The following is a 13,565-nucleotide window of genomic DNA, read 5'->3' as shown; positions in this document are numbered from 1 at the left end:
TAAGTTTTAGCATGCCCCTGCAAACTCACAATTCCAGTTATTTCCAGGCATGAGTGAAACTCAATCTGCAGAGAATTCTTGCATGATATGATTCATCGTGTGGCCACCTCTGCTAATGGCAGTAACAGCTACATTTTATGAAGGGTGAAGTAACAGGGCCTAAAGCCTAACTTCTCTGTGTGTATACAAACATAGCATTTACAATAATTTTTTTTTTAAAAAAATGATATATACTATACATGCATAGTTCAGTTGTAACAATGTTTATAGACGACAGAAAACAAATGCCTTTCTTATTTTGCATGGTTGTCTTGATCAGCGTTAGCACTGTATGCTTTTTCCTGGTAAACTAATGGGTGGTGACAAAAAACCGATAATGTCATTTAATTACTGGTAATCTCTTATCAACCATCAGATTTTTGAGCGGAAGGATAGATACCCAGCTAGAAGTAATTGCAGTTTGAATGTGGATAGGAAGGTAGAATGTTGGGAATATAGCTGGACTGTAAAAAAGCTGTTATGATGTTATGGAGGATTAGCCATTTTGCTGCCTGATAAAGGAATTTGTTTACTTCCATTATGCTCCACCTACATATATGTGTAAATAAAATAGATATTCCAAAGACATCCTAAATCTCCATTGCTCTTCTTGCTTCCCAAACAAGCTATGTAGTGCTATTTCTGGAAACAGAAAGTAACAATATGTATTTCTTACCAGCAACAAGTTAAACCACTCTTCAGCTCGAGACGTTACTGCAATCCAGTTACTACTCAGAAGGCTGAGTTTATCGTTCACTATGCTTTCCTTCCCTTTAAGCACTGTCTTCAACCCTTCTCCCAAATCAGTAATGTTCTTCAACTGAAGCTGGCGTTTTTCAATTTCTAGCTGGGTTGCCTATGAAAAGCATGTGCATAATGATTAAATAAGGAAGAAGAGTTAGGAAGAACATATTATGAACCAACACTCATATGTTGCATATTAACATTGTTAGAAGCAGAGAGGAAAAGGTCTAGTATATTTCAATATAGACATGCATAATAAATTGAAAGTGAAATAAATATGTAACTTATTACTTTTGATCAATATTGTTATTATTTATTAAATTTCTATACCGGCCTTCATCCAAGGATCACAGGGCAATTTACAATATAAAACTACAAAAAGACATAACATAGTAACAAACAAAAACAATAACTCACATAATACCTGTGTGCCATGCTTTATGCACTTTGGATCACCTCATACTTTAGGATGGGTAGGAACCTTCCCTTTACCAATGATGTTTACCCAAGGAAAAAGAGCACTATGAGTTCTTTGCAAAAACATACACATTCCTGTGACTTTAGGAGGAGGACGCAAGCTGCTGCTTGTTGGCCTTATCTCCTATTGCCATGGGTGTACCAGGATTTGGGGGGGGGGCAGGATCAATGTTGGGGGGGGGATAACCAAGCTATCTGCGGTGCGATTGGTCAGCGATTGGTAAGTATTTTTATTTATTTACTTGATTTAGGGGATGCCCCCTCCCTGGCTATGTCCATGCCTTTTGCTGCTGCATCAGCTAGCTAATGTTCTTTGCCTGACTTCATTCTCTTTTCTACCTCCTCTCTCTCTTCTACTCAGTCATAGAATCCTGTTTTATCACTTCGTGCAGAGGGAAAAGCAACAACAGCTACAAGGGCCTCAGCTGAAGCAAGAAAAGAGAAATGCTGGGCAGGCAGGAGGGAGGATGAAATAAAGCAAGAAACCCCAGGCCTCACTGAAGTAGTACCGGAAGACAAGCCAAAGAAGAAGCAATCTCCATCTAAATAATGTTGTGGCATACCATTGCTTTTTCTTCAAGTGTTCACAGTATTGATATTTTTCCTTGCTAAGTTGCCAGGCTCCATTTGAAATGTATCAGTGACATATCTCTTAAGCATATGTGTATATCTATGTTGAAAAGTGCATTGATAAGCTCTTCACAATGTGATTTTTTTAAAAAAAGAGTTATTTATTAGTGTTAAGTAGACATCCAATTGTCTCAGCCGATTTAATATGGGATTAAATCCTGCTTTAAAAATAATAATCAAATACTTCAAGCCAGCAATCCAGCCAACAAAAACAACCCCCCTAAACAACTCCCCAAACATAACCCATTTTATAGTTGGGAAAATCCATGGATTAGGGAGAAAGCTAACAGCAATTGTAATAAATGCCTATCCCTGTTTGAGTTGGGAAGATCTGTTGAGCTTGGTCAGACAAGCTCAGGGTCTATACAACTTATTTTCCCCAAAGCTCTTAGGTGTCTGTGAATTTGCTCACTGGTCCCTGGAGTTTCAACAAAGTTAAGCTCTGGGTGTGTTTACTTGACTCTGTTTGATATAAAATTCATGTCCACGACTTGGAAGAAAAGCAGACTGAAACTAATAACATATTGTGTACATCTGTAGACTCTTTTTTTTTTGAACTATAGAAGAACATACCCAGGAAATAATTCAGTCTGGAATAATCCAATCATTAGCAGCTAGGTACCGGTAAATCTGTATTTTGAAGCAGGAAGTTGCAGACTCTCACAACATGGCAGTTTGTGCACAGAACAAATGTAGCATAACAGTTAGAGCAGGGGTCAACAAACTTTTTCAGCAGGGGGCCGGTCCACTGTCCCTCAGACCTTGTGGGAGGCAGGACTATATTTTTGGGGGGCGGGAATGAACAAATTCCTATGCCCCATAAATAACCCAGAGATGCATTTTAAATAAAAGGACACATTCTACTCATGTAAAAACACACTGATTCCCAGACCGTCCATGGGCTTGATTTAGAAGGCAATTGGGCTGAATCCGGCCCCCGGGCCTTAGTTTGCCTATCCATGAGTTAGAGGGTAGGATTTGAACAGAGAGTTTGAGTTAGTCCCATGCAGCCATAAAGCTTATTGGGTGGTCTTTGGCAATTACCCTAGTCTACCTCATAGGAAATAATAGGTTAATTATGTAACCCATGCTGAATTCATTGGAAGTAGACTAGAATATACATTTGATTAAAAAAACCCCCCACTGCATTGCACTACCCAGAATTGCATTTTGTTTTATACTACTATCATATATCTACATATACACTGATCACAATCCAGCATGGGATCCATGAACAACTGCATGCATGCGTGCGCACACAAGTTTATTGGTATTTTTTTCCTGCAGCAATCCCTCATGTTGGGTTTCCATGTATTTTTTCCACATACACCCAAGTTTAAGTAGCAGTTTAGATTTCTGTTTGGCAGAAGGAACTGTTACAGAAGTGAAAGAGAGAGCCTAGTAAGTCCTAACAAGTATGTGTTATTTCCTGTTCCACTTCTCAGTATAAATGTACTTAGTGTACTCTGCACATTCTAGTCTAATTCTAGATTTCTTTATTACTTCTTTTCAAAGCACTGATGAAATATTCACACTCTTAAACAGGAGGACACTGTTGAACCATGGTAAAACTTCAAAAGAAAAAACAATTTCCAACAACAGGGACTAGATGTCTCTATCAGTACTGGCAGCTGGTAAATTAAGCAGTGTTTGTGCTTTCAGCAAGCACACTGGAAATCTGAATAAAATGATGCAAAAGATAAAATTGTATCAGTCATTGCAGTTACTTTCATCATTCAGAGTTGATGATGAACAGAGTACATAACTTCACACTGCTTAATACTCACATAAGCCTTGTAAAAGATGGTGACTATATATCTTAATAATCACAGATAGGATCGTTTAGGATCATTATATAAATTGCTACTATGTCCTTCTTGCCAAAGGATCATGCAGTTATTAACTTGAAGCATCTATACTGTTTTCCGTAACAGTAATGAAAGATGGCAATTTCTAATTTATTTTATTCGTGTCATTGAAAGAAGACAACACTACCAATTGCGTTTCTAGCATAACTCAACACACAATTCAGTATTATGATTGCACATGATATTTGTTACTATTTTATAATGTGAGCTAGAATGTAACAGTAATGCACTTTCAGTTCAAATATGGTAACAGGAGCAAATGGCATAGAGGTTTTCTGGAGAGTACCATCTGCTATTCTAAATTTGAGAATGGGCCAATATTTCTTTAACTGAAATATGAGCCCCAAGAGCCTAGAACAAATTGTTTATGCTGGTCAAGTATTCTCTAGCTCATCAACACAATATGAAACACAGTCTTTCAAAGTGACCCCAAGAGAAGAGCAGGGAAGAGAAGAACTGGGGAAAGAAGTTACAACATGAACACATGAGCACTGGGAGAAACATGAGCACTGGGAGAAATGTACCATGCCAAGTGGTTTAAAGAGTGACAACCCTATCCTGGGAGAGGGTTAAGATCCTTCCTGAAACTCTTCAGTCTAGAGGTTTGAGGTTTTTTTAGAGGTTAGGGCAGGATACTCTATGCTACCTTCCTGATTCATATAATAAGGCAGCCCTCTGTCACTAACATTTTGGTTTAATGGGGTCTTTTCCTTATCACTCAAACCCAATTTCCTGAAGTTTCTCTCTTCAGTTAAAGGCAGGAGTATTCAGCTCAGTTTATCGAGCTTAGGAAGGCCCACTTTTCTGGCCTTAGCAAAGCCTACTCTGACGAAGTTAAGGGTGTCTGATTTAGCTGATTCAATTCCGCTGGCTTTGTTAACTTGGATGTAAGGGAACATTCTCTTGCCATTAGCTTTCTGCTATAATCACTAAATTATCAGCTCCACTCATGAAAATGCAAAAGAGCGGACAGTACTTTGGTAGGCTAGCAGGTACTTTATAGCAAATTATCACATTTCTCCTGTGTGTGAAATTTTAATGAAGTTTTCCTTTCCTTCTTGATTTTCTTAGTAATATAGGCACTACCTTTTGGTTGCGAGGGTGAGAAATAACAAAATCACTCTACTGCGTAACTGCTCTAATCAGCAAACCTCGCACACTAATTATAGAACTTCTGGAGTACCAAAGTCAGTGTTTAATTATTAAAGGAATTCAATTAAAGGAAGGCATTCCTATGTTAACTGCAGCTGTGGTAGACATATCTAATCAGTATACAAAGGTTAGCTTTTATATGTATACAAATGCGTATGGGATGGCATGTGAAGTGTGGTAGAAGTATCGTTCATGATTAACAAAGAATTACTTTGATTTCTTTTGGAAAAAAACATGTTCAGTGACTGTCAAGCTTGTTCCCATTCCTTGAGAATCTGAAATTGTTCTCTGAAACAGTGAATGCAATCATAGTGATAATTTCTGGAAAACTGCAAAAGCTGTTGAAAGCAACAAATATTTACTGGGCTGTACCTATATTATCAATGTCTCATGCCACTATGCCAAATTTTTGGCTACAGCTTGCTGGGACATGGAAAAAGACAGGGACAAGTCTGTCCAAATGTTACAGGGACAGAACTTCACTAAAAGCTCCGGTTTTGTGGCAGCAAAACCCTGACAAGTATTGCACAGCTTGGAGGTAGAAACAAATGACCAGGGAACCACAAAATGGCTCTAAATGGACAGAGACTGAATTGTAGCCTCTATTGCGAAAAGCCTATATTACTTTCGTTGCTCTGTGTGATTATACTGAACTAACACTGTTCAGTTCTTTGTTGCAGTAACTTATAATTACTTCTCAGAGTTGATACAGCTACAAGTTTATAAGAGGAATTAAAGTGAGGAAGGGGTAGGAATATAGACTACTACTCTTGCAGGCAGATCCAGGAAGAACAATGACTACATGAACAGTGACCCTCCTCAAGGGGGAAAAGTGTCATATATTCCTTTTGTTAAAAATTAGTAGCTAATTAAAAATAAAACACATCCTAATTATTTTTCTAGCATCAGTTCTTTACAATAAAACTGATCTTTGAAATTAAGGCAAAAATTAGATGGCCTGTTTAAAATGTTAATGAAGAAACTAGCATAAAATGACAACAGTGCTTTGCAGTCTTTTAATGTCTCAACATTTAGAAGGTGCTAATACACTAACACTGTACTAAGTTCTCCTTTGAAGCCTGGAAAAAATGGAATCTTTCAAAAAGTTATAGAAAAGGGTATGTGGGGTTATTTTTCTTTTGAATTATTCCTCTCCTCCTTTCTTTTATGAGTATGATGTGGTACCTGATGCATCCTACTATAAGGTTAATATGTTAAATTTTGGACACCAACTTCTTTTGTCTCAGTGTATCACCAGTATATATCATATTGTTTACAACTTTTTTGGGGTGCAGAAGTATTGCTGTGACAGCGAGATAACTCCAGACAAACATATGTGAGTTTACAAGGAAAGAAAATATATATTATTACCTTGCTCCAGGCGACTTCAGCATCTAAATTGATAGGCATGCCTTCTACTGCTGATCTCTTTGTCAGTTCTGAATCTGTCACTGCCAGCCATTCTGTCAGAGCATTCATTTCCTTTCTCAGTTTCCGAGATAATTTCAAACATTTCTCTAGCTCTTGCTTTTTTTCAGTCACCTGCAGAAGGGGGAGGGGGAATGAAGAGCCAAACCTCTAAATGCTTCACTACCTTAAGTGCTACTGAGACGGATGCTCATATTTCTGGCAGTAGTTTTTCTCCTGGTCAAAAGATTTCACCATCAAGTCCCCATGATTGTAGAGGTCATCTATCCTCTGTTTCACATCTACAGTTCCCAGAAATGCTAAATCTTTTTTATAGCAAACATATGACAAGAATACACCTCAGAATGTTAGCCTTTCTCATTACACTTTAGACTACATTCTTTTGTCAGTACTAGATCAGCATTCTACTTAATAGCAAACCAACTACTTCACACTGAAACAAAAACAGAATGGCTAGATTAATTATAATTTGCAAAGTTAGCTTCAATAAAAGAAACAAAATGAAGATTAAAAGTATGCTTTAACTTGGTGCTCTTTATGCATATTTAAGTACACTGCAGTCATGTTTTATGTCCTTTTAATGCCAACCTTCAGAATTTATTGATTCAATAAAAGTTGTTTTCATCCAGCTCGACCTAGAACTCCTGTCTTATTCATTTTATTCTTATTTTCTTTAAAGGAATTTTAAACCACAATATTTAACATCTCTAAGTGATGTGCAAAAATACAGACTTAAGAACAGTATAAAAAAAATACATAGAGCAACAGAAACCTAGTAATAACCAGTTGTCTGAAGCAACTGATGGATGATGCTCCAGCTCCAGCATAAGGAAGAGCTTATCTTGCAGCAGACACCAAGAATGATGAATCAATGCTGAAGAGAAGCAATCAAAGGAGCAACTCTTCAAACACAATTTGTTATCAGAAATTATAATGAAAATGACCATTTTTTTGCTATGCAGTTACTACTTCAGTATTATCATACCCACCTGGATTCTCTTTTAGTTTAACTTCATACTTCATTGTCAGGAGCACCCAAACTTTTTTCAAAGAGGGCCAGATTTGATGAAGTGAACATGCATGAGGGCTGACCAAAGTTGCTGGGCTTTTTTTTAGGATTGAAGTTGTTGAGCTTTTAGGATTTTACCCCAGGACATATACTGCCACAGGAGCCAGATTAAATTGACCGGCGGGCTGGATTAGGCCACCCGAAACAGACTTTGGACATGAGACAATGGCTTAGTTCCATTTTCATTCCATTCAAAGAAGCTTCCACCCATATAAACTGAATGACAGGTTCATATCACAGGCCCAACACCTGCTCTTTTGACCGTTACCCATCACACCTAATAAAAACTATCCTGAAGGAAGTTACCATGTGGGTCCAGGGAGTCAGGTACTCCTGACCATTCAGAAGGTGGTTGTGGTTAGGCCCCTTCTCAAAAGTCCCTCCTTGCTCCTAGAAGTACTTAGTAACTACCACACAGTTGCAAATCTCCCTTTTTGGAGGGTAAAGTGATTGAGATAGGTTCAAAAGAGCCCTCTGCATTTAACAGATTAAAGCAATGCAAAAAGACAAATAAATAATTGCCTCCCCTTTAGCCTCAGTAGCTTGTTGTTAGCACCCTTGGGAATTTCTGATCCATGCCTTACGCTTATGATATGGAGAAGTGCACTATGTAAATACTTTTGATGCAACTTTCAGTATGTGTTTAACTACTAGTGAGCTTATTCCCCCTTTCTTTTTCATATATGCACAGTTAATGCAAAACAGCTGTTGATAGTTGGTTTAACATTTCCACACTATTCGAGGGGGAAATCTGGTGTCTTTTGCATAGTACTAGCAATGCAACCTCTTGCATATTTCACTCAGAAGTAAGTTTGCTGGATTCAATGGAGCTCAGTGCTTCATTCAGTATATAAGACTGCAGCCACAGTCCATCTTGGTTGTTTTGCTTTTGGGACAAAGGGACCTTTGAATTCTAATGGGACTGTTTATTTCTAGAAATGTAAATTTTGAAATAGTTAAGAGCATACAAAACTATATACGAGTGGTGCTTCGTTGAGTTTAGAGAAATAATGACAGGTGCAGCATATATATAGCTGCTCCCCACCCCTTATTTCAACTAGGAGAGTTTCAGAAAAATTGTGGTTGGATGTACACTATAATGGGTAATATCACTTTATTTCCCCATTTTCGATTTACATGTTATAAAAGAAATGTAGGAAATACTGCCATCTTAAGGTCTTTCTTTTTTACACAGTTAACTCCGTTTACCATTTCATCTCACAACAGTTGAATCAAAGTACACATTACATGATTGATTTATTTATTTAAAGCAGAATTAGTTTGGTTGGAGGAAGGGCTAATGGTAAAAGGCTGCTTTCTTCTGAAGTCATTTATCAGGTTGAAATGACCCTGTCCAGGATGCTTTTTCACCTAAGGGAAAACATACACAGGTTCTCCGTATCTTCCCTGCATCTTCCACAGGTGAAAAAGCATTTCAGGGTGATTGTTTTTAGACTAAAAACCTAACAGAGTGGGAAGGATTAAGCAGCTTTATAAATGAGGCAGCAGTGAAAATACACACCATTCCCTCTTCCTATGCCTCCTTACACTGTCTTCACCCCTCTAATAACTTTCTCCTTTGCAAACCAAAGGTTACACACATACTCTACTCATTTTCACTTGTTGTCCTATCCATAAAACTCTTTTCACTGGCACATTAAAATCCTCATTTAAAATGGCATATTTCACATTGGCATGTGCTAATTAATTTTGCATTTTCCTATTCTGTTTTCTTGACTGTAGGAGCAAAACCTGCATTTACTTATTTTTTAATAGAAAGTATCAAGTATTTGCAAGTTCTCTTGAAAACCATCATCCTGAATATGAAGGCCAGTCCTCCATATATCTAATTCTACACTTAGAAATGATATTGTTTAGTTACATTATTTCAATATATAATTGGGCCACTCTGAATAGACAGTTAATAGAATCTTTTTCTCACTGAGAAAGGAAAGACAAATAAAATCAATTTAAGAGAGGAAAATAAAATAAACAAAACAAAATACAACAAAATGGAAGAGATAGATTTCGCTTTACAGTTGAGAGGCAGACTTTAGCACTGAAAAGCGTAGAACATACCTTGGCACCCAAATCATTATATTGTAATTTCAAAGCTGTTAGCCTTTCATCCAGTTCTTTTGGGTTCTCCGTTTGCTGTTTTTGCACAATCTGACGCCCAGTTTTTATGACTGTTTCCACTTCAGATTTCACTTCACTAAGAGTTTTATACAATTTCTAGCCAACACAGAAAAGGAAATGTTTAATTTCACTGAAATTACACTGATTTTTGCAAAACGTCATAGGTATAGTCCAATAAGTTGCCTTACATGTGAACTATTATTGTATTGGAAATACTCACCATACAGTGATCAAGCTGGGATTGCACTGCTTCCTGCTCGACACTCCTCAACTCCAACTTCGGCACTTGCGATTTCACTTCATCTAAAATTATTTTACATTCCTGTAAGCGCTGCTCAAAATTGGCTGGCTTTTGGAACAAGCGAAACTTCATGAAGACATCTTGTAGCTTTTTCTGAAAATAATATATGAGATGAAAGGAAGAGGGGTGCAAAGTATGCAGATTAAGTCATTATGCTAATACAGTCACGGTCATGATTTTATGAAGACTTTTAAAGTAAGGGACAGAGCAGTTCTGCTTCCACATACTAAGGAGAAACTTGGATATTTCCTTTATTTTTCTTTTGAAAGCATGTCTAGGCAGCTTAGCAAGCAATTACACTGTGCCCTCCTGTACAGCTTCCTTTGGATTAGTAGCAAGTTTCCAAGAATTTAAAGAATGCTACTTGCTAGGTCATTTCACACAAACGATCAAATAGGTTGTAATATTGAGTTGCATTTCCTCTGAATATTTAGTCTGCAAGTGTATTATTAGTTTCAGGTCATATTCAAGCAACCCTGTATTGGTAAATTTTTAATGTCTAATGTTTTACAATTTTTTATGTGCTATAGACCGCCCAGAGTGCCTGGGTTAACCCAGCCAGATGGGCGGAATATAAATAAAATTATTATTATTATTATTATTATTATTAGGCAACATAAGTTATGCACAGTGCATCCATTTTAGAAATAAAGAATCCAATGGTAAGCTGCACATGAATAGCATTTTTTTCTTTTTAACAGGAATCGCCACCCACTGCACTACATTACAGTAAGCTTGACAGAGCAGATAAGAACCAAAATAGTAAATATGACTTATCACCTTTAACCACTGGCAAAAAATTTGAAAAAGTTAGTGTGGCATTCCATTAAAGTATGGTTTTGTTCGTTTTCTTTTCCCCAAACCTGAAGGTTGGGATAAATATAAAAATGCTCATGGTGAATTGGCTTGCACAAGGTCTTTGAAATGTTCCATGCTGTGCATAGTTAAACTTTGGAACTCCCTCCCACAGGAGACAGTGGTGGCCACTAACTGGATAGCTTGAAAAGTGAATTGGATTAATTCATGGAGGATAAGGCTACTAATGGCCACTAGACATTATAGCTATGCTTTGCCTCCACAGTCAGAGGCAGTAATGCTTCTGAATACCATTTGCTGGTTGCTGTTATGCTAAGGTCCTGCTTGCAGGTTTCCCACAGGCAACTTGATTGCCACAGAGAAAAAAGGATGGTGGACTAGATGAGTCTGATCCAGCAGGATCTTCTTATATTCTTAATTTGTGGAACATCTGACTGCCATGCCTTTTTAGAACCTGCTCTTTAAAATCACTGTCTACTTCAAAAAATGTTTGCCATCAGGCGTGCTCTTCAAGCAAACAGCAAGTTTAAAACTCTCTTGGGATTGCTGATCTGGCCTCACAGCTAAAAAAATTCTGACCAAATAATTTATTTTTCTGGCAGAAGGGTATTTGTGAAGATGAAAGTAACAAGAAGAGGTTTTTCAAATATGTTTATTTTGCATTAACAAAAGCATCCGTTCTGAATTCCCTAAAACAAGGCTCTTCAACCCTACACATTTTTATATAGATGCTGGTTTTTCCTTGGTCTCATTGTAAATCAAATAATAATGTTATAAGCTAAGCAAGCAGGACTTTCTCCCCCCATCCAAAAAAACCCCCCAACCACCCTGTGGATAGAAAGTATAGCTGTTTCACATGTAATCAATGATTGCTTATTTAGTTTTGTGTATTTTAAAGAAGGGATTCGAACTGAGTATGTAAAAGAAAGCCAATTTTACAAACCTGTGCAGTATCGATTTGGGAGAATATCCTTTTGGTGGCATCCTTACCCCGGTTCCGTTTTTTCATTTCATCCAAACTAATCTCATGGCTTGTCAACTCTGATTGAATTTTCTGTTTGGCGGAAAAAAAGATGTGTTTAAAATCAAAGTAGATTATTTTGACAGGGAAATATATAAGATCCAGGCTCTGGAATAAATCATATGAAATTACTAAGATTGTGACACTGTCTTGTGCTCTACTTGGTATATTCTTCTTATTGCTTTAAAATGATAGTATCTCTTATGCCCACTTGGACATAAAACAAAAAAGTATAACTTTGTTCTATATTTTGAAGAAAAGAACAATTAAATTGCATTGTAGGTACATACTAAAGGCTTCTCCATCAGGGTTACAATTCTCATCCCTATGAAAACTAAATATAACTATAGAAACAATTAAATGTGAACAAAAAGGGGTTATAGTAGAATAATTGTTTTTTTAAAAAGCATGATAAATACACAACACCAATCTGAAGCAAGTATATGAAGTGTAATAATCTCAGTGATTTTTCCAGCAAGTATTTCTGTCTGTTATTTCCAACAAAAACCAGCGACTGGTGAAATTACTCCAATGCAAATTTCAAACCTTTACACCTCATGATAGAGTAGGCTCATAAGAAACCAAATGTCTTGCACAATACTGACCAATGCAATGTCACACAAAACAATTCATATCCTACACACTGAGATGAGCTAATTTAGACCAATTCAAACCAATTTATGAGGAAATTGTTGGAAATGAATATCTGCTAGTGGATGAACTGCTAAACAATTACCAGAGAGAACAGCTATACCAGGAAATATCTGGCAGCTTTCTTTCTCATCAAGATGAATATTAGGAACCATTACTGCAAAATGTGGGAGGAAAATCTGTCAGAAGGTTTTATCTAGACCACATTTTAATCAATTCAGCAATTCACTCTCTCTCTATTCCCTAGAAGTACAAGGCTAAAGCTGGATATATCTTCTGTCCAAGAACATAAAGTCTGTAATTCCATTAATGTTACAAATAGTATTTTTGTTAACTGAAAATGAACAGATGTGGTAAAAGCAAGAAACTGTATGCAATTTGGCTTTTTCCTCATACTCTCATTTACTATGTAGGCGACTTTATCCACCAGCAGTTAACATGAATGCAGAGAGGAGTCTGACAAGCACATGGGGACACTCCCAATCTTGGAGCACACTCTGCCCAACATTATTTATTGAGATATTTATGGAAAGAGAGGACAGATACACCAAGGAGTTCACATAGAAGACAACAGTCTCTTTTGCATGTCCCTTTCTTCTCCACCTTGATCTTGGAGTGATGGGGCAGGGTAGAGTCAAAGGTTTGATTAAAACATGAAGCTGGGCATGTAAGAAAAACCAACCCATGCAGTGCTCCATGCGCCTGGTGTCTCATTTAAAACAGGTTGCCTCGCCTGAAGGTGCAGCATTAACAATCTAGAGATCTATTGTCTAGGTGGACACATTCTGGCATATAGACACATAGATAAATTCTCCTTGGTCTTCTACTCAACATGCTTAAAAGGGGTGGAATATAGTGAAATAAAGCCTCTATGTGACTCTTCCTCTGCTTTCACTCTTGTCCATTACCAAAATGGGAAATAGAAGATAAAAGGGGTGGGTATGGGGTTAGAAAAGTAGGAGGAGGAAAAGTCTCCTCCTCGCACCCTTTTAATCAACCCTAGGAGAAATTAACAGGGTTTGTAATGGAAAGAGGGGGGGTGCACACTTCAGGAGGCAGATTTAGCCCATGTGATTGCCGGTTGACAATTCATACTTGACATTGTATAATAAAGTATTATTAAGTTTCCAATCAGTCAGTTAATCAGATGCATATGAATTATTAGTACACACACATCTTTTCATGTATGTTCAATATAAAATAAATTGGACAAGTCTAGCTATTGTGATG

General features: G+C 37.2%; 1 protein-coding gene across 21 annotated transcripts in view; it reads right to left on the bottom strand.

Moving 5' to 3' along the window:
• DMD (dystrophin) overlaps positions 1 to 13,565 on the bottom strand; it is a 984,302-nt gene that overhangs the window by 518,853 nt on the left and 451,884 nt on the right. For all 21 annotated transcript variants that reach the window (XM_083438913.1, XM_083438919.1, XM_083438923.1 and 18 more), the window contains 5 exons: positions 11,607 to 11,717; positions 9,767 to 9,940; positions 9,487 to 9,642; positions 6,282 to 6,452; positions 716 to 895 (listed from right to left, as the gene is read on the bottom strand). In XM_083438913.1, the coding sequence (XP_083295039.1) occupies positions 716 to 895; positions 6,282 to 6,452; positions 9,487 to 9,642; positions 9,767 to 9,940; positions 11,607 to 11,717 (792 nt within the window). The remainder of the gene's footprint in view (positions 1 to 715; positions 896 to 6,281; positions 6,453 to 9,486; positions 9,643 to 9,766; positions 9,941 to 11,606; positions 11,718 to 13,565) is intronic.

This window comes from Podarcis tiliguerta (genome assembly GCF_965153285.1).
Source record: "Podarcis tiliguerta genome assembly, chromosome: 4".
Taxonomy (NCBI): domain Eukaryota; kingdom Metazoa; phylum Chordata; class Lepidosauria; order Squamata; family Lacertidae; genus Podarcis; species Podarcis tiliguerta.
Note: the sequence above shows the minus strand (reverse complement) of the source record. Positions and strands in the feature narration are given on the sequence as shown.